Genomic DNA, 20612 nt, shown 5'->3' on the forward strand with positions numbered 1-20612 from the left:
TCATTTGAATGTCCATCCTCCTAATGCACAATTTCTCATGTATTTATTTCTGTTTATGTATCATTGTACATTTTATGCCTATGAGCCGTAAGGTTTAAAGCAAATACACTATACTGTACTAGAGCATATTGGTTAATTAATCATCGGCTATTGGATGTCAAACATTTGGCAATTCTCACACGTAGTCATCAGAGAAAACCCGCTATATTTTTCTTAATGCAGCAAGGGATTTTTAATATGCACTTTTCCACAGACAGAAAAGAACATACCACGGCCTTTGACCAGTTATGGTGCACTGGTTAGAACGAGAAAAAACCCCAATCAGTTGAATGGATCCTTCGAAGTGGTTCGATCCTGCGACACAAGCACCTCAAGCGAACATTCAACCGACTGAGCTAAATCTCGCTCCTTTTTCGGAAGAAAGACCTTTCTTTGGGGGACCAAGGTACCTTTAATGTGTCCAACAACTGGGATTATTCAGCTCCAGGTGCAACATAGATTTATGTAGGTCATGATGCGACAAACCGTAGCCGCTACTTAGAGTCTTTATGTGCATATTTCTGTGACACGCGGAGAAACGTTCAGGGTCAGTTGTATAACACTCGCAAAAATGTTGTTAGACCTGTTGTCATATTTGTAAAGTCACGTTTTGAATACATACATGCATTTAAAATTGAAAGAGCAGACTATCATTATCCTAGATGTGAATTCATTTGCATGGAGCTTGCATTGGATTGTGTAAATTCTTTCGAAAGTGTGAGACAGAAATCTAGGATTTCATACAGCTCGAGTTCTGTGTGAATTTGTATTGGAGTTAATATTAACAGTATTCTATCGCGTGAATTAGTATGAGAAAGTGAGACAGGAAGATTAAAAAATGGGATTCCACACAGTTCTCAGTGTTGTAACACAGATCTGGATTATTAGACCCCCTCTGGTATCGCTTCTAATTCTATGTGCAGCCTTGCCTCTTCCACTGCTTTACGGAACACCGGTAAGTTATTCGTTAGTACTTAAAGATATTTCATTGAACCAGCTGTAGTTATGGCTACGTTCGGTTTTAAAGTTTACAGCCACTGTACGATATTTCTGACTAACCAGTGGCGGGGGGGGGGGGGGGGGGGGGCTTAAAGGGAACAATGCCCCCCAAAGAAACCTTTTATTATTTATTTTTTTACTTTATTAAATTTTATAAAAATCATACATATATATGAGGGGCGGGGGTGGGGGGGGGGGGGTTAATTGGGTATCATGGTCTTCATGACCCCCAATCTGAGTAGATCAGAGCCTCCTCAATGGACTGTCTAGGCTCGTAGGAACCGGGGGGGGGGGGGAAATTGAAATGGGTGGTGGGGAGAAACGTGTGAGTGGGGATCATGGCCCTCATGACCCCCCAATCTGACTAGATCAGAGCCTCCTCGATGGTTTAATCTGTCTTCCTCCAAATCTCCAAATACAAATTAAAGCTGGATTTGGCGAATATATTTCTTTATTAAATCTAAATTAAAGTGGTGCCAGCGTCTGATGAATGGCATAACGTTCTGTTTCTCCAGGATTATGGAGAGGCGCCCCTGGACTTGGAATCGCCAGGATACGTTTTTATATTGCCAGACTCACCAGACGCTTAACTTTCCCTGTTTAAATACTTTAAAAAAAAAATATATATATTATTTATTATTATTATTATTATTTTTTTTTTTTTTTTTATTATTATTATTATTATTTTTTTTTTCCTTCTCTGGTAGAATCGTTGGCCCTTGGGCCTAATTTTTGATGGGGGCACCGAGACTGTAGGACACGACGGTTGGGTTGGCCGGGGGGGGTGCTGGGTGGGTGGGGATACTCCACCGGAAGATGGTTAGGGCGGTAGGCGTAGGCGGTTTTGGTCGTAAGAGTTGTTAGGTTTGTCCGGGGGACTGCCCCCCCCCCCCCGGAACCTTCCCCGGTTTCGGCCACACCGAAGTCCCCAATACGATGGGTGCCCCTAAGGATGGGGGCACCGAGACTGGAGGGCACGACGGTTGGGTTGGCCGTGGGGGTGCTGGGTGGGTGGGGGATACTCCACCGGAAGATGGTTAGGGCGGTAGGCGTAGGCGGTTTTGGCCGTAAGGGGTGTTAGGTTTGTCCGGGGGACTGCCCCCCCCCCCCCCCCCCCCCGGAGCCTTCCCCGGTTTCGGCCACACCGAAGTCCCCAATACGATGGGTGCCCCTAAGTAAAATATATTTCCCTATTAAAAAAACCTTTTTGTGGCTGAAGCCTAACCTCTTAGTCACCTGCCACCCCTATTTTGAGGGCTAATTAATATATTTAAAAAATTATTTTAAAATATATTTATATTTAGGACTGCCCGATCTAAATTTGCGTTACAAATTGTTAGTTGTTTGCTGTATATTAAATATTGTTTGGGCAAATAACGCACAAAATTATTTATTGTAAAGTCCTTTTTCCCTGTTTGTTTAAATATCAAAATTGCCCCAGTAATTGTTCTGTCCCAGGTTGGACTACTGGCATCCGGTGGCCGAACCTGGGATAGACATGCTCGAAACCTTCGTGGTATAGGAGCATGTAAATATTTTATTGATTGATTGATATTAAATCTCCAAATACAAATTAAAGGTGGATTTGGCGAATATATTTCTTTATTAAATCTCCAAATACAAATTAAAGCTGGATTTGGTGAATATATTTCTTTATTAAATCTCCAAATACAAATTAAAGCTGGATTTGGTGAATATATTTCTTTATTAAATCGCAAATACTCATTAAAGCTGGATTTGGTGAATATATTTCTTTATTAAATCGCAAATACACATTTAATTTGAACATGCAAGAAATACATTAATTTTGTCTGCAGATGTTCTTGCGAAATTCACCAAATTGCCAATACTATAATAGTATGAGGCCAGCTTAAGCTTGTATTATACAAAGTAAAATCCCAAAAGGGACAATGTTAACGTATGCAATTACTATTTGCAATGTATCAACCATGCAATGTATCAAAAAACTATGATCCATAAATAATGAATGAATGAATGAATGAAAGCATGAACGAATGAATGAATGTTTAACGACACCCCAGCACAAGACCCATAAATAATAATAATAATACCCCAACCCTTCTTTATTCACTGAAGAAAGTGGAACATTTCATGGTTTACAAACTCTCAGTTTTGCACAAAATTGTTGTACTTGCTTTTTCAGGTACCCTATACATGTTTTTGTTTTTTAAATTTATTATGTTCAACGACATCACTAGAGCACATTAATTTATGTGTTATCGGCTACTGGATGTCAAGCATTTGATAATTTTGACATATAGCCTTAGAGAAGAAACCTGATACATATTTCCATTAGGTCATAGGGTTTTACGTGCACATTCAGAACAAGCTGTTGTAGCGCACGCCTATTTCCATTAGTAACAAATAATCTTTTATATTACTCTTGGGGCTGGGGACTTTTGCATGCATGAGAGGTCCCCTAAATCACCCTCAATATTTGGTGAGGGGACCACCTGGGCCATCATAAACATCAGGGTGGACATTCTGATTCCTGGCAATAAGTGAGAAAGTTAATCTTATGTACAAAATTAACATGGTGAAAAAGTTACCAAACATTAGGGTAGGGGAAATTAAATTTGACATAACTTGGCGAGATAATAATATATCATAGCATTTTGCACACCAAAATGAAGCTTGTAGTTTCCCCCAAAATAAAATAAAATAAAGACGCTTTAGTTTGGACAATGTTCAAGGTCAACAGAGGTCAAATTACGACGTCATGAGGTTGTTTTCTTTAAATTACGACCCCAAAAACAATGTAATGGACCCTCAAAAGCTCAGAATAAAGATAGGCATTGTTTATTTAGTTTTCAGCAAGAAGACATTATAGGTAAGTTTTTGAAAACATAATCTTTGAAAAACTAACATATTAACCACTTACATGGCATTTGAACGTTTGACAAAATCGAAAAATTACTAGATTTTCGTTAAGAAGTCAAAACCTCCACAGAACTTGCAACAATAATGCCCCATTTGGTCAATTTTATTATCTACCAATACTAAAGTGCAAAGGGGTATCGGGAAAACGTTCTTGACGTTAGCTAACCTTGATGGTCGGATATGGGGTCAAAGGTCATCAAGATGCAACACTGTTTTTATCAGAATGACACATCATAAATAGTTGTCAAAACTATAGGCAATACACAATATTTAATGATACCTTTGTCTGCTATATATTCAGCTCCTTTACGGGACACAGTGGCGGATTCACAAAATCCACTGAAGGTGTGTAATGACACATGACCGAAGGCCATAAACGTTCCCGAATGGATTTCTCGTATTCTCTAACGTAAAAAAAGAGAAAATATGTACATGTGCATATATAACTGTTGCAAAATTTAGGGGGGGGGGGGGGGGGGCTCCTGGGGCTCCTTAAATCCGCAACTGGGATATCTGAAAAACGTTCATGCGTTAGCTGACCTTGATGGTCAAAGATCATCAAGGTGCAACACCGTTTTCATCAGAATGACAAAACATCACAAATTGTTGTCAAAACCATAGGTGATTCACAATATTTAATGACAAATGTGTTAGTAGGGCACTACCGTAAACCCAGCCGACACCCTTCACCCTTCATGTACCCCCAACAACACATACACTTCGCAAGTCGTTCAAAGGTGATCGAGATGTATGCATATATACCAAGTGACTCATGTCATAACATATATGTTAATTTAATAAGATACCACAGGTAGAGGGATAATATATCACACCGCGACTATGTTACGTCATTACGGCAGCGTTGCATGGCGAAAACATTATTAATAGACTAAACTGAATTGAAAACGCTTTAGGCAATCTACGATTTTTATTGCTTTTGCATGTGTAAAGTTTCTATAAAACACACAATAAGCCTAACCTCTGTATACAGAAATGATATATATTGAGTACCAGAGTATATGCGTCTATATAACATCAGTTAAAGTAATAGAACCTCGTTTTCAAAAACCACTGCGTAGTTTTCACCATCAGATCCGTTTTTCGATAGTTGAAGTCGGACATTACTTACATTTTATTATTTAGATTATTCATTTCCATAAATCCGTTTCTGGTTATCCTGGTGTTTGTAATAACGCAAAATGCTTGATTTTATAATTATAAAAACGCACGTACCTTTGAGAAGTAATGATTATGGAGACGAGCGCTAATATATGTTTAGAGGGAAGGTATTTCTCTGTTTTAACTTTATTCAGATGTGATCAATGTGCTCTAGTGGTGTCATTAAACAAAACAAACTTTAACTTTTAACTTTTATTCAGATTACCCTGACTATTTTCACGGGCTGAAACTAGAGTTTGCCACTTTAAACTAGGGTTTGCCACTTTAAATATCCTTTTTTTGCAACAACAAATCTGAGTGGTGCGTTTTTAGTGGAGTTCAGTATATATTACTGTCTATTACCAGGGGCGAGATTTAATTCAGTCGGTTGAGCGCTCGCCTGAGGTGCTTGCGTCACAGGATCGAATCACCTCGGTGGATCCATTCAAATGATTAGTTTTTCTTTCTCGTTCTAACCAGTGCACCACAACTGGACAAAGGCCGTGGTATGTGCTTTCTTGTCTGTGGTAAAGTGCATATAAAAGATCCCTTGCTGCATTAGGACAAATGTAGCGGGTTTCCCCATATGACTACGAGTCAGAATAACAAAATGTTTGACATCCAATAGCCGATGATTAATCAATCAGTGATGTCGTTAAACAAAACAAACTTTTTATTTATTACCACAACTACGGAAAACCAGTGCTTAGCTTTTGTAAAACCATGACGAGTGAAAAATCGCACACCTCAAAACGCTTAGGCGAGTGAAAAATCGCTTTCATCAAAATGATAAGGCGAGCGAAAACCAAGCATTATTAATTTATGAAGTAATTGGTACATATGTAAATGTAGAGAATATCGCAAAAATGAAACAATAAATCAAACTCTTCTAATTTTATGCTTGGTTCATTGGTGTAGTCTGATTTTTTTTTCCTTTTAGGAATGAAGTTATTCAAATTTTTCAGGTGCAGTACTATGGAAATATAATTATGACATACACTGATGCAGACAATTTGATTTTTTAATTACAATATGTTCTATTCAGATAATTATAGATACCTGTTCAGTGGTAGATGAACGTGCAGCTAAACATTTGTAGGAAATTTGGAATTAACTTGTCTTGAATCATTATTATGTACAAACGAACATGATTAGGATAGTTGGGATGGGAAAACCCCACTGGTTCCGCAAAGGTGGTTCAATTAGAACAACGACCCAAGCATCTCAGGTTTCCACTACCGACTGAATTAGATCCCTCATATTATTATTTTGATTTTTAAAAATAACTTGTTAAACGTAGGGCTACAATTAGTTCAATTGATAGTGTTGGTTGGGGCATTGATATTCACGTGACATTTTTAATTCAACAATTACGCAACCAGTCTCCCTCCCTCAACATTTTGTAACACGTCATTTCACCAACCACTACCAGTTACGAACGGCTCTGACATCTATGTCAAGCCAGCGTTACGTTATTGATCTAGAACGGACCCAGTGTTGTTGATAAAAAAATATACATAAACTCCAACAAAATCTGTCATTACAATTTTTTTACACCATCATAAATACGTAACAAGTTGTCAAGTAGACCAGCGTATGCGTGCAGCCAGCGTTCCAAGAGTAAAAACAATCTGACCCCGATAGTACATTAATTAGTTTCTGGCTGAAATACAAATATTTAAATGAAATTTTATTTGATTTTGTTTAAACATTTTTGTAAACGAGACCTAGGCTTATTCCTACATACCTATTATCATTTCTTTTCCTTCGTTTTATTATTCCGTCTACTTTTAAATTGTTTTTGTTTAATTTTTTTGTTTAATTTTTTTTTTTAAAGAAAGTAGAAAGTTACACGCTTGACATTTTCCGGACTTCACGTAAGCTGATTTCCGTAACGAGTTCATTTGTGCAGGCTACAGACTCCACTATTTAATTCAGTTTCTTTGTTTTTCAAAACTATATGAACAGTATAAATGAGTTAGCCTTATCAGATATTACTTTACAAAAGTGCTCTGTTTCTAATTAAAATAAATGATAAATAGGAAAAGGAGTTTTGATGGGATTGGTACGTCTTCGAAGATGTCTATTACAGGGTCTGTCCCGGGTTTGCAGCAATTGTATAAGATGTTTGCGATAACATCGCCTTGTTGGCGACTACTATTTCATAATACAAACCTATCCCGAATTACCCCTATGCTATTGGATGATGATTATATTCTAGGTAAAACTTCATTGAAGGTTTTACCACAGAAGTAAAACCTAGTCACAGGTTTTACCACAGAAGTAAAACCTCCAACGCAGGTTTTACCACAGAAGTAAAACCCCAGACTCTCAGATGAATCCAGCGCTTGACTCAAAACTAAATCTTCGCTTCGGTCCATGACAGTCCACTGCATTTGCGAATATGACCACGCGGTGTACCGCACGAGAAATTCCAGTGATAGTCACGTGACTTCTCTCGACACATGGAGGCTGACCCAACTCGTGCACGTGCATAGGTGAATTGGAAACTGTCGACTGTTCTATTCGACGAGGGAAAGATTGTTGGGGGTTTTTTTTCCAAATAAAAATTGCTTTATCATAAAACGCAGAATAAACAACACTTATTAACGATTTGTATGTTGGATAACGCACTTCTCCTTGGTTATGGTTGGGATAGTAAAACCCGAGGGAAGAAAGGTTTGTGAAAGTAAGACTTCGGGCTTCGCCCTCAGGTCTTACTTTCACAAACCTTTCTTCACTCGGGTTTTACTATCCCAACCATAACCTCGGAGCCGTGCGTTATCCTATACATAAATACTAGTGTCTGTATGACGAATGCGTTTGTTGTCGTATACTAACGTTTGTAGCAATCAGATTTTACTTTAATTCGTGTTAACTATTTTTTCGTACGTACGTTGAACTGTTACGGGTCCTAACTGGGTTATATCTGTACGCTTGTGTTAAGAACACACACAGTCCCTACGTCGGTTTCAAATATGATAGAAAAATCAACCTCCACTGGAACCATGACTCAGTACGAAAGTCCAACGCTCTACCAACTGAGCAAATAGGGAAATTCCCACTAGCTACTGCCAATAGGAGTATTTTATTCATTCAGTCAGTTATTCCAACTTATTTTCGATAGCTTATATCCAAATAAGGTCTAAGCACGCTGTCCTGGGCACACAGCTCAGCTAACTGGGCTGTCTTTCTAGAATAAGTTAGTTAGAGGGTTAGTGGTTAGTGAGAGAGTAGAGTGTGTAGTGGTCTTACCCATCGAGTCGTTAAAACTCGCTCTGGTGGGAGCCGGTACCGGGCCGCGAACCCAGTACCTACCAGCCTTATGTCCGATGGCTTAACCACGACACCACCGAAACCAATCTATTTTATTATACCAATACTACTATTTATACTTGCGTAAGTAAAAGCAAAAGTGTTCACATAATATTAATAGAGGTTCATACATTTTAACTATCCGTTTGTGTAGGACATAAGATAAATGGTTGTTATGCCAAAAAAGTAAGCTTAATAAAGTTCAGGGGTGCTGAAATGGAAAATATTTCATTAGCCCTCCGGACCAGAACCAACTAAAATGTACTGGCCCGCCAGTATTTCTACTAGTCTGCCAGCCCATAGATCAAAATATAATTGTTTAACAATATTATAATATAGACTTCAAATGATAGACATAAATTTGACAAAAACATTATTAATGACACTTTGTTGGCCAAGTGAACAACATCACATGGCAAACGAAAAAAAAACCCCAACCTCCCCCCACCCACCCCCACCCCCAAAAAACCCCTTGATTAACAAAATAATATATATTTTTAAATAGTCTGGAAAAAAAGGTTTACGTTCGCCAAAAAAAAGAAGACAGATCGCCAGTCGGACTAGTAGTTGTATTGTTTAAACTCGTTCGTCAGAATTTATACTCACATTTGGTGAGTGGGCGAGTACTTTCTGCACCCCTGTAAAGTATGTTCTACATTTGAAGTTGCACCGACTGTATTAAGAATGGTTTCATAATTTCTGAATGGACAGATCGATGGATATTGTTTTGAGTCTGTCACTTTGTGGTAAGCTGTCTTAAACCAAAGAAAAACTGTGTGGGCATCGACAATTATACGTGGATGTGTACATGCCAATGAAGCTAAAATAAATGTCCCAGATGGACAAATATGTTGGTGTTCCTAAGGATGATAAACTAAATTAAATCATAATTGAATTTTTGGATCAGAAGACGCCCATGAAGATTATTTGCATAGGAAAAGGCCGTACTCTCTGAGTCTGATGTTATAAAGAGAGTGTGTCGGAGTGATCATACCATATACCTTTTTAACGATATGGCTGGCATGGCTATGTGATGCCCGAGTTTTAAGACATTCCGATAACTTTTTCAAGGGTGTGAACGATTCCCTCTTTGCACATTGGCTAAAGAAATGATCCCACCATAACAAGGGACTTCTTACCTTAATTAGGTTGATGTTGTATACATGTATATACAAACAATCAAATGATGTAATGATGAACCGGAAGAGTCAAAGACAATGATGTTTGACAAGTATATGTCATTACGTTTGCAAATTAGAGACCCCGCAAAACACTCACGCACACACACACACACACACGTTTAGTCTATGATTATATGCTTTTCTGATAATGGTATGACCTTGAGATATAGTCATTCCTTCTGGTTAACAACATATCAGGATTCCTTCCCTCCTGCATCGATCTTTTGTTTCCATCTTGTATTTTTTCAGTTCTTTGCTTTCATTTCAACTTCGACCTTCTGTTTTTCTAACTGACGTTTCCTCATTAGCGGCCGAAAACCGCAACGTAACCTTTAGAATTTCAAGTGAATTGCAACATACTCATGTGTGCAGTTTTGCTAATAAAGGTTCACCCGACCAAACTGCATATCGAGCTTTTGCATGAACTTAGGACTAGGTGCAAATTTACTCCTGGAGTAATGTTACCCATATGAGCGCTAAATCCGTTCACATGACATATTTACTCATATGCGTATTTACTTATCTTAACTTACAGGAGTAATCTTTAAAAGCATAAAGTGTCAGTTGGCAAGATTAGAACCCACTGCACCGATTCTCATTTCACAGCCCGCGATCTTAACGGCTCGGCCATCGGGACTTCCAAAAATGGAAGCCCAATTAACCGTAGTTAAGAATGATTCCTATCAAACGCCCAGGACGAAACCAGTGCATACGTTTGGAGTAAAATATCGTGACGCTGAGAAACGCGTATAATTTGACCGATTATACGGAAACATAATTTAACTAATTGTGTCACATACACGGATACGTATTTTGACTGATTATGTCACGTGGAACCACTAACAACTAACCACTAACGACTGCTTAAGTTACGTGACGTATTGTGAAACAGTTCAACTGATTATGTCAAGTAATTGGACAGGCACTACCACAAAGCTACAGCCATCTCCGTTAGTTGATGTCGGTGTCAAAATGGTGTTTAGTTGGTACATGTTAAAAGCCGGACATCGGATACGATACATAGGCGTCGGAAGCCATAAAAACGTAACCTTAAAAAAGAAGAAAGAAAAAAGCAAACGAAAAATAAACAACAAAACAAAATATACAAGATAAAAACAAAATTCGATATTTGATTAGAGACCTCAACATGTGACTGTGAAATTTGAATGAATTGAACAAATGAATGAATGAATGAACGAACAAATGAATGAATGGATATATGGACGAATGAATGAATGGATGAATGGACGAATGCATGAACAGAAGCATGGGTGGAGGCCTGAACAGAAGAATGGGTGGATGAATGAATAACAATACCCCAAAACGAGGTGGCAAAATGGTAAACGTAAAGACAAACTATATCCTCTATGTTAAGCCAATCTAGGTGATGAATTTCATTATCTTTTTCAGTGACCATATTTGGACAAATGAAAGGAAATTATACATAGGTAGATAATTCAGTACTAGGTCAAACACCATCAAATGGAAACAACTCTTTACTTTTCCAAAAGTGTCTGTTATAAAACAAACTATGTATTTTTATTGATAATATTAATTCTGTATTTTTGAAGATATTTTTGAAACGCAGACATTTCGAATTATTGTATGTGTATTACACCATAAAATATATTATATTCTACTGTGCTGTAGTTGACAATGTATTATACTATTTTTGTATTTAAAAATCTAAATATTTTTTGAAAAGTAATTATTTCGAATTATTGTATGTACACGACACTATATAAGACCAGTTAAGATATTATGTTCTACTGGAGCCAATTTCACAAAACATCGCAAATGTACGTCTGCGACTAGCAGTTATACCAGCCAAACATTTACACGTGTTTGGCATCTATTTCACGCAGAAAATTACATCATTATGGAAGATGGAGGATTTTACGGACTAAAGAAAATGAAATACGTATGCTTCAAACTATATTAGTTGTATTGTTAGTAGTAATAAGAATTGTGTATTAGTCGTAAATTTACGTTTACGTGCAAAACTAGGCTTGTACGATGTTTTGTGAATTTGGGTTCATGTTCTATAGTTGCCAGTTTATTGTACAATTTTTGTTTTACTGCAGCTGCACAAAATGTTTTAAAATCGCCTCCAAGTATCGCCGTATGGTGATCTGAGTGTAAATAAAGTTTTGTTCTATTGGATATAAACATAACACTAGACTTTGTAATAACTATTGTGCGTTCTTGTAATATAGGGAGGTATTTTCTTTCTTTAAATATGTTAGTATGTATTTTATCACAGGAGGCTAAAACTGCCTACGTTCTGATTGTAATGGTACCTATTTTATCACAGGAGGCTAAAGCTGCCTACGTTCTGATTGCAATGGTACCTATTTTATCACAGGAGGCTAAAGCTGCCTACGTTCTGATTGCAATGGTACCTATTTTATCACAGGACGCTAAAACTGCCTACGTTCTGATTGCAATGGTACCTATTTTATCACAGGACGCTAAAACTGGCTGCGTTCTGATTGTAATGGTACCTATTTTATCACAGGACGCTAAAACTGGCTGCGTTCTGATTGTAATGGTACCTATTTTATCACAGGACGCTAAAACTGGCTGCGTTCTGATTGTAATGGTACCTATTTTATCACAGGACGCTAAAACTGCCTACGTTCTGATTGTAATGGTACCTATTTTATCACAGGAGGCTAAAACTGGCTACGTTCTGATTGTAATGGTATATATTTTATCACAGGACGCTAAAACTGCCTACGTTCTGACTGTAATGGTACATATTTTATCACAGGAGGCTAAAACTGGCTGCGTTCTGACTGTAATGGTACATATTATCACAGGAGGCTAAAACTGGCTGCGTTCTGACTGTAATGGTACATATTTTATCACAGGAGGCTAAAACTGGCTGCGTTCTGATTGTAATGGTACATATTTTATCACAGGAGGCTAAAACTGCCTACGTTCTGACTGTAATGGTACATATTTTATCACAGGAGGCTAAAACTGCCTACGTTCTGACTGTAATGGTACATATTTTATCACAGGAGGCTAAAACTGTCTACGTTCTGATTGTAATGGTACATATTTTATCACAGGAGGCTAAAACTGCCTACGTTCTGATTGTCATGGCTGTACTGTGGCTGACGGAAACGATCCCCATACCTGTGACCAGTCTCCTTCCCATCATCCTCCTTCCCGCAATGGGCGTGGCCAAAGCAGCAGACGTCAGTCAGAACTACATCAAGGTAAGCGTTCAACACCAGTAACGGATACAAGGGGATAAGGGTTTAATCCCTTACACACCGACCCAATACCCCTTCCCCGACACACATACCGTTCAGTGAGCTAAGTTAATCTGGAAGCACGGATATATGCTAACACCCCCCCCCCCCCCCCCTCCCCACCACCACCGCCACCACCTTCTGAAAATCGTTGATTCGCTCCGAGAACCACGTACCAAACACATCAGACAATCTATCACACATCACGGGCGGGACGTAGCCCAGTAGTAAAGCGCTCGCCTGATGCGCGGTCGGTTTGGGATCGATCCCCGTCGGTGGGCCTTTTGGGCTATTTCTCGTTCTAGCCAGTGCACCACGACTGGTATATCAGTATGTGCTATCCTGTCTGTGGGATGGTGCATATAAAAGATCCTTTGCTACTAATGTAAAACATGTAGAGGGTTCCTCTCTAAGACTATATGTGAAAATTACCAAATGTTTGACAACCAATAGCCGAAGATTAATAAATCAATGTGCTCCAGTGGTGTCGTTAAACAAAACAAACTTTAACTTTCTGTCACACCTCCGGCTCTCTACCATTAAGCTGACTTCGCGCTTCTTCTGAAACGCATATACTGCTGGAGCTGGGGACTTTTTGTATGCATAAGAGGTTCCCTAAATCACCCTCCATATTTGGTGAAGGAACCACCTGGGCCATCATAAACATCAGGGTGGACATTCTGATTCTTGGCAATAAGTGAGAAAGTTAACCTTATGTACAAAAGTAACATGGTGAAAAAGTGACCAAAAATTAGTGGTAGGGAAATTAAATTTGACATATCTTGGCAAAATATCAATATATCATAGCATTTTACACACCAAAATAAAGCTTGTAGTTTCCCCTATAAAATAAAATAAAGACGTTTTAGATTGGATAAGTTTCAAGGTCAACAGACGTCATATTATGACATCATGAGAGTGTCCGCCTTTAAATTACGACCCCCCTCCCCCCCAAAAAAAAAAATAAAATTAAAATAAATAAAATTTGTAATGGATCCACAAAAGCTCAGATTAAAGATAGGCATTGTTTATTTAGCTTTTCAGCAAGAAGACATCATAGGTAAGTTTTTAAAATCATAACCTTTGAAAAAAGTAACATGACATTTGAACTTTTGACAAAATCCAAAAATTACTAGATTTTCGATAAGAAGTCAGAAAGTCCACAGAACTTGCAACAGTAATGTTCCATTTGGTAAATTTCATCATCTACCAATACTAAAGTGCAAAGGGATATCTGAACAATATTCCTGACGTTAACTAACCTTGATGGTCGGATATGGGGGTCAAAGGTCATCAAAATACAACATTGTTTTCATCAGAATGACACAACATCATAAATAGTTGTCAAAACCATAGCCAATTCACAATATTTAATGATACACTTATCTGCTGTATATTCGGCTCCTTTGCGGTACACAGTGGCGGATCCTGAAAATCCATTGGAGTGTGTGTAATGACGGATGGCCGAAGGCCACAAACGTCATCCTCCAACGTAAAAGACGAATATATATATATAACTGTTGCAAAGTTGTTGTGTGTTTGTTTGTTTTTTGTTTTTTTTGTGGGTTTTTTGTTTTTTTTTTTGGGGGGGGGGGGGGGGGGGAGCGGCTCCTGGGACCCCATTTATATCCGCCACTGGGATATCTAAAAAACTTTCATGAAGTTAGCCGACGTTGTTGGTCAGATATGGGGTCAAAGGTCATCAAGGTGTAACACTGTTTTCATCAGAATGACAAAACATATATTGTTGTCAAAACCATAGGTAATTCACAATATTTAATGATAAATGTGTCTGCTGCATATTTAGCTCCTTTACGTCCACTGGGTTCTTCTACCCTTTATTTGCTACTCACAATCCGGACAACCTTTCATGTTCTTTGTTTTACGAGGACATCAGTTTGATGCACATGTTGTTCAATTTGCATGGCGTTGGAAAGGAGTATAGTACCAACAGTACAGTGCAACGGTTAGTAGGTTGCTTAATAGTACTGATCTGGACTTGGTAAATCAGCATCTTTAGGAGGTTTTTAAACTTGGATAGTCATGTAGTTTACTGGATGAACTGAGGTATTTTATTTACACCATAGTAAGAGAACTGTCAATGACCTGTTCTACCAAGTCCAGGTCAGTACTAACAAGATATTTTCCAAACTACTTAAAGTTCATTTCAAAATTCGCCTTTAGATATGTACATTTAGTTACAAACTTTGCTAATACTCTCACAGCCAGTTAAATGTAGTAAGGACTTTGCACAAATATCTGACGTAACTTGATATGGCATGGAAAGGAGTGTACTGGATTGTACTCCCAACAAAGTTCTTTCAGTACATCATATTAGAGGTTTGTCCAATAATATAAGGCTAACACAAGAACATATGTGTCATTGGATAGCAACATTACCATGTTTGAACCGCAATTAACTGCATAGAAGACATGCTGAATGAGTCTTGCAATATCTATGTTAATATGTAATACCAAGAGATTAGTGTTGTTCAATATGACCATATATAGTTCTATATTGGTCTTCCTTGAAAAGACAGTTCCATTAATCACTATATCTGGTTTGGAGATAGGGTTTTACATAATGAAATTCAGGCGTAATTGAAACCGGACAAATCATTCATATCAATGGGTGCACACCCGGTGAAAAGTGTACTGTGACATAAATTAGAAAGGAATTTGTCACCTGCTTCATGGAAACAATTAGGACGGTATTCTCATTGTTGATGTGATGAGATTCCTCTTACAAATGCAACTCATATCGTTTAAGACATGTGCGAATATTTGAAGAGTTAGACGGAATTACCCGTTTCATTGGACGCTTTCTGGGCATCATCCAACACGTTACTCTGGAATTTTATCGTGGAAAAGACCATAGCCAAGAAAGATATAGCGATTAGGCGAATTGATCCCGTGCTATTACCACATATTGACATATATGTAGATATCGAGAAAGCAGATGTACTGGTTGCAGGGGACGGGATCTAGCTTAGTCGGCAGAGCGCTTATCCGAGGTACTTTGGTTGTAACATAGAAACTCGTTAGTTGACCCACTCTTTGATTGCTTTTTCTGTCCCAACCAGTGCCCCACGACTGATATATGAAAGGCCATGGTAATGTGCTGTCCTCTCTATTGGAAAGTGCATATGAAAGATCCCTTGCTGATAATGGAAACGTTTAGCACTATTAGAGCACACTAATTAAATAATCATCGACTAATGGATGTCAAACAGTTGGTAATTCGTAATCATCAGAGGGAACCCGCTACATTTTTGCTAATGCAGCCAGGAATGTTTTATATGCACTTTCTCATAGACAGGAAAACATATACCACGGCTTTTGACCAGTTGTGGTGCACTGGTTCGATGCTGCGACGCAAGCAAATCAAGCGAGCACTCGACCGACTGAGCTAAATCCCGTCCCTAACGAGAGAACGCGGTCACCTTATACATCACAAAGCAATCAATTTCGGTATTGTTAATTTAATTGGCTGGTGTAGCTTTGACATCTGGTTTATCATAATGGGGCAGCCTGTGAAATGTCCTTAAACAGACAAGCCTACACGTGTGGGGGATCGCCATATGACACAAAAATATCTGTAAGAAAACTAGTTCCGTTCCTTTCTTTAAATTTCTCCAACTTTTAATACGTAGTGAGAGGAGTGGGTGGGTGGTTTATCTGTTGGATGAGAAGGTTCGCGCATCTTGTAAACTATTAGTACATGTATAAGTTGATGCTCCTTCCTTTCTTCCACTGAAGGACACGTCCATGCTGTTTATTGGTGGGCTGATGGTGGCGGTGGCGGTCGAGGAGTGGAATCTACACAAGCGTATTTCTCTTAGCGTCCTCAGGCTAGTCGGCTCCGATCCAAAGTGGTGAGATTGAATTTTTTTAACCGGCCTTGATGGTGTCGTGGTTAAGCCATCAGATATAAGGCTGGTAGGTACAGGGTTCGCACCCCGGCACTGGCTCCCACCCAGAGCGAGTGTTAACGACTCAATGTGTAGGTGTAAGAACACTACACCCTCTTTTTCTCTCGCTAACCACTAACAATTAACAACTAACCTACTGTCCTGGACAGACATCCAGGTAGCTGAGGTGTGTGCTCAGGACAGCGTGCTTGAAACTTAATTGAATATAATCACGAAAATAAGTTGAAATGAAAATGAATTTCTTTAAAATATTGTTTTGTATGTTTTAAAAATGTTTTTAAAACCCCCAACAAAAACAACAACAACAACATAGGAAAAAAGATGATGATGATGAACTAGCTAGAAATATTATCCTACCCATCAATGATTTAGATAGTTTACCAACAGGTGTAATATTGTTTTTGTTGTTATTGTTATCTTTGAACATAATTAATTCGGATATATGTGATTGATTGACTGATTGAACTATTGATTAGTTAATTGATTGATTGAACTATTGATTAGTTAATTGATTGATTGAACTATTGATTAGTTAATCGATTGATTCAACTATTGATTAGTTAATTGACTGATTGGTTGGTATTCCTCCCTCTATCTCTCGTTCCAGGATCATGGCCGGCCTGATGCTGCCCACGTGGTTTCTGTCGATGTGGATCAGCAACACTGCGACGACGTCAATGATGTTGCCGATTGTCGAGTCTGTGTTGGTGGAGATGAGGCTGGCGGGTTCCGGGAAAACAGAACGTAATAATAATATACTCTTCTAAATAAGCAGGGGATATTCGAAATAAGTTATGAATAATTACAGAACGATACAAGTTACAAATATAAAACTAGGCGCATTATGCATGACAACGTTTCCACTCAACGCATCCAACAAACGCAACCGTTCGTACAACAGCGAATCACGTGAGCACATATTGCACATCTTTGTTAACGCGCAGGTGCAGGGGAGGAGCATAATTCGACCCCCCCCCCCCCCCCTTCTATAAACTTCGCTCGCCATAGTCTAGACCCGCCCGTGCATAAATTCCAGCACACGACGTGCAATAGTTTGTGAATTCCATCTCAGTGGTAGAGCGCTCCGATGAGATGCGATAGGTTGCAGGATCGATCACCCATGATGGACACAGGGTTTTGGGGGGTTTTTTTCGCGTCCCAGCCAGTGACCTACGACTTCAAAGGCTATGGTATGTACAGTCAGTGGGAAAGTACATATTATACAAGTTTTTTCGGTAGCCGTAACCTATGTGGAGGCAATAAGTTTCCTCTCTTTCTCCCTCTCGACCAAGATTGTTGATATATACAGAATACTACAGGAGCAGCCGTTAAATACCGTTTATCTTACAACTCTGTATCGAACGGACACACATGTAGTATTCTATTTCTTACATATCTTCAAAAAACAGTTTTAAAATAGATTTAAACTTGTGCGTCACATCTAGTGATCAATTCGACCGTGCTTTTTTTTTTTCATTGGATGGTATGGCATTGGTGATCTAGGAGCAGCCATTCATATGTCTTTAAAATGTTATCGCACCTATGTGTTAACACTGTATATGTTATCAAGAAATACGGGTGTGTAAGAAAATTATGTTAGTGTCAGTGGCTAAGTTAACACAGGTTTCGAACAACCAGGTCCAGATAACTAGAATTTCAAATGTGCTGAGGTGTCGTTATATATACTACTCAAAAGAATTTAAGGGTCAGACGATATTTTCGACATTATTTTCTGAAAGTCAATTATATTAGCTAGACCATAATGTCACGCGCATGGTATTGTTCCATTTTGACGAAAGTGGGTCTAAGCAACCCATAAATGAATTAAAATCCACTGTTATTGACACTGTCGACTAGTTCTAATGGCGAAAACATGCTTACATTTGCACGTAAATTTGGGCGAAAGCGAAAGGTCTGCTAAGTGCCAATAACTTGCTTTTTCACAAAGCGCTTCATTTGCACGCTTTGCGCGTGTATTCCATGTTCCCAATGCTGAATTTCCGTATAATTGGAGCTTGCGTTCGTGTACGGTGCACACTCCAAATTCGACAATGGTACGATTTCAACTGACTATCGAAGATCGAGGAAGGGCTATTGCTTGGCTTCAGGATGGCAATACGCAAAGAAATGTTGCTCTGAGACGTGTCGTTAGCCGACTGTGGCAACGGTACCAAGCAACGAATTCTGTTCGAAATCGTCCACGTTCGGGAAGACCCCGAAGCACTACAAATAGAGAGGACCGCTACATCACCAATATGGCTCTATGTCAACGCACAACCACTTCACGCCGATTACGTGACAATCTGCGGACTGCGACTGGAACTCGAGTGTCTGATCAAACCATACGCAATCGTCTGAGAGCCAATAATCTACGCTGCCGTCGCCAGGCTGTTCGACCACCACTCCTACCACGTCACAGAACGGCCAGACGTCACTGGTGCACGCTTCATCTGCGGTGGCAGCGTGTTCAGTGGGGTCGAGTGATGTTCACTGAGTCCAGGTTTAGTCTCCAGTTCAACGACGGTCGGGTTCGTGTCTACAGACGTCCTGGGGAGCGCTTCGCTGACGTTAACGTTAGACAACGTCACCGGTTCGGTGGTGGCAGCGTCATGGTGTGGGGCGGCATCTCTATCCACCACAGGACCCCCCCCCCCCCCCTCTATGTGGTGGATGGCAATCTGAATGGAATCCGCTATCTGAATGAGATTATCCGGCCGTTGGTTCTCCCAGGCCTTCAGCAGATTGGCGGCGGGGCAGTTCTGCAGGATGACAATGCCAGACCCCACCGCGCCAGGGTGGTAACGGACTTTCTCAGACAACAAGGTATCGCCAGGATGGATTGGCCAGCATATTCGCCTGACTTGGCCCCAATAGAGGACGCCTGGGACGAATTAGGCAGGAGAGTTCGGGATAACCATGCCCCTCCGGCCAACCTTCATGATCTGGGTCAACTTCTTATGGCAGAGTGGCAGGCCATTCCCCAAGAGTTCTTCAGACGTCTGATCAACAGCATGAGGCAACGATGCGTTGGAGTGTATTCGCGCCAGGGGTGGATTCACACACTATTAAACGAATGTTCTAATGTGTAAAATCCATGTTTGACAACCTTCAACTTTGACAGCATGTCATGTGACTTTCTTGTATACAGTGACGTTTATTTGTGTTTTTTTGTAAATATGGAACAATAAATTAAAAATTTGGTGTAGTTTACATCATCAATCTAATACACTCTGAAACTTATTTGGTTATAAATTTTTGACCCTTAAATTCTTTTGAGTAGTATATATAATCAAACATTGCTTTTCTTTCCCGTTCGTTGAGAGTTGTAAGTTGGTAGTCGTATGATCAGTTCTCCTCGTTGAACCCAAATTGTTATTTTCCACTTCCAATTAGCGCTCTCTGACTGGTATATCACAGGCCGTGGTATTTGAAGTTTTGTCTTTTTAGGAAACTCGCATCAAAAACCTGCATATTGCTGGTATTCGGAAGGAATAGCCTATATACGTTTATGGACCGTGAGTTTCTTCGTCAACAAATTGGATTAACTTGGACAATGACCATATATAAACACTGAAAACTTGCAATTTTGTATGGGAACATTTATATGTTTCTGTTTAATATTTTTGTTTGTATTTGGACCTCCCTCCCTTCGTCTCTCTCTCTCTCTCTCTCTCTCTCTCTCTCTCTCTCTCTCTCTCTCTCTCTCTCTCTCTCTCTCTCTCTCTCTCTGAGTGTGTGTGTGCACGTGCTAGCGTGTGTTCGCATGTGTGTGCGTGTGTAAGTTCGTACACACGTTTTCCAACTCCTCCCCTTTATCACAGTAG

At 39.3% G+C, this 20612-nt stretch overlaps 1 protein-coding gene across 4 annotated transcripts in view; it reads left to right on the forward strand.

The window, feature by feature from the left end:
• Positions 1-581: 581 nt before the first annotated feature.
• Positions 582-20612, forward strand: part of LOC121367514 (solute carrier family 13 member 5-like) — a 35174-nt gene continuing 15143 nt past the window's right edge. The window contains exons 1-5 of one of the 4 annotated variants that reach the window (XM_041491736.1): positions 896-994; positions 3867-3889; positions 12671-12820; positions 16616-16731; positions 17396-17532. In XM_041491736.1, the coding sequence (XP_041347670.1) occupies positions 12701-12820; positions 16616-16731; positions 17396-17532 (373 nt within the window). In that variant the 5' untranslated portion in view covers positions 896-994; positions 3867-3889; positions 12671-12700. Of the gene's footprint in view, positions 995-3866; positions 3890-12670; positions 12821-16615; positions 16732-17395; positions 17533-20612 lie in introns of all 4 variants that reach the window. The other 3 variants (XM_041491735.1, XM_041491734.1, XM_041491733.1) reach the window with 3 other exon arrangements.

The sequence above is a fragment of the Gigantopelta aegis genome, chromosome 3 (assembly GCF_016097555.1).
Source record: "Gigantopelta aegis isolate Gae_Host chromosome 3, Gae_host_genome, whole genome shotgun sequence".
Classification (NCBI taxonomy): Eukaryota; Metazoa; Mollusca; class Gastropoda; order Neomphalida; family Peltospiridae; genus Gigantopelta; species Gigantopelta aegis.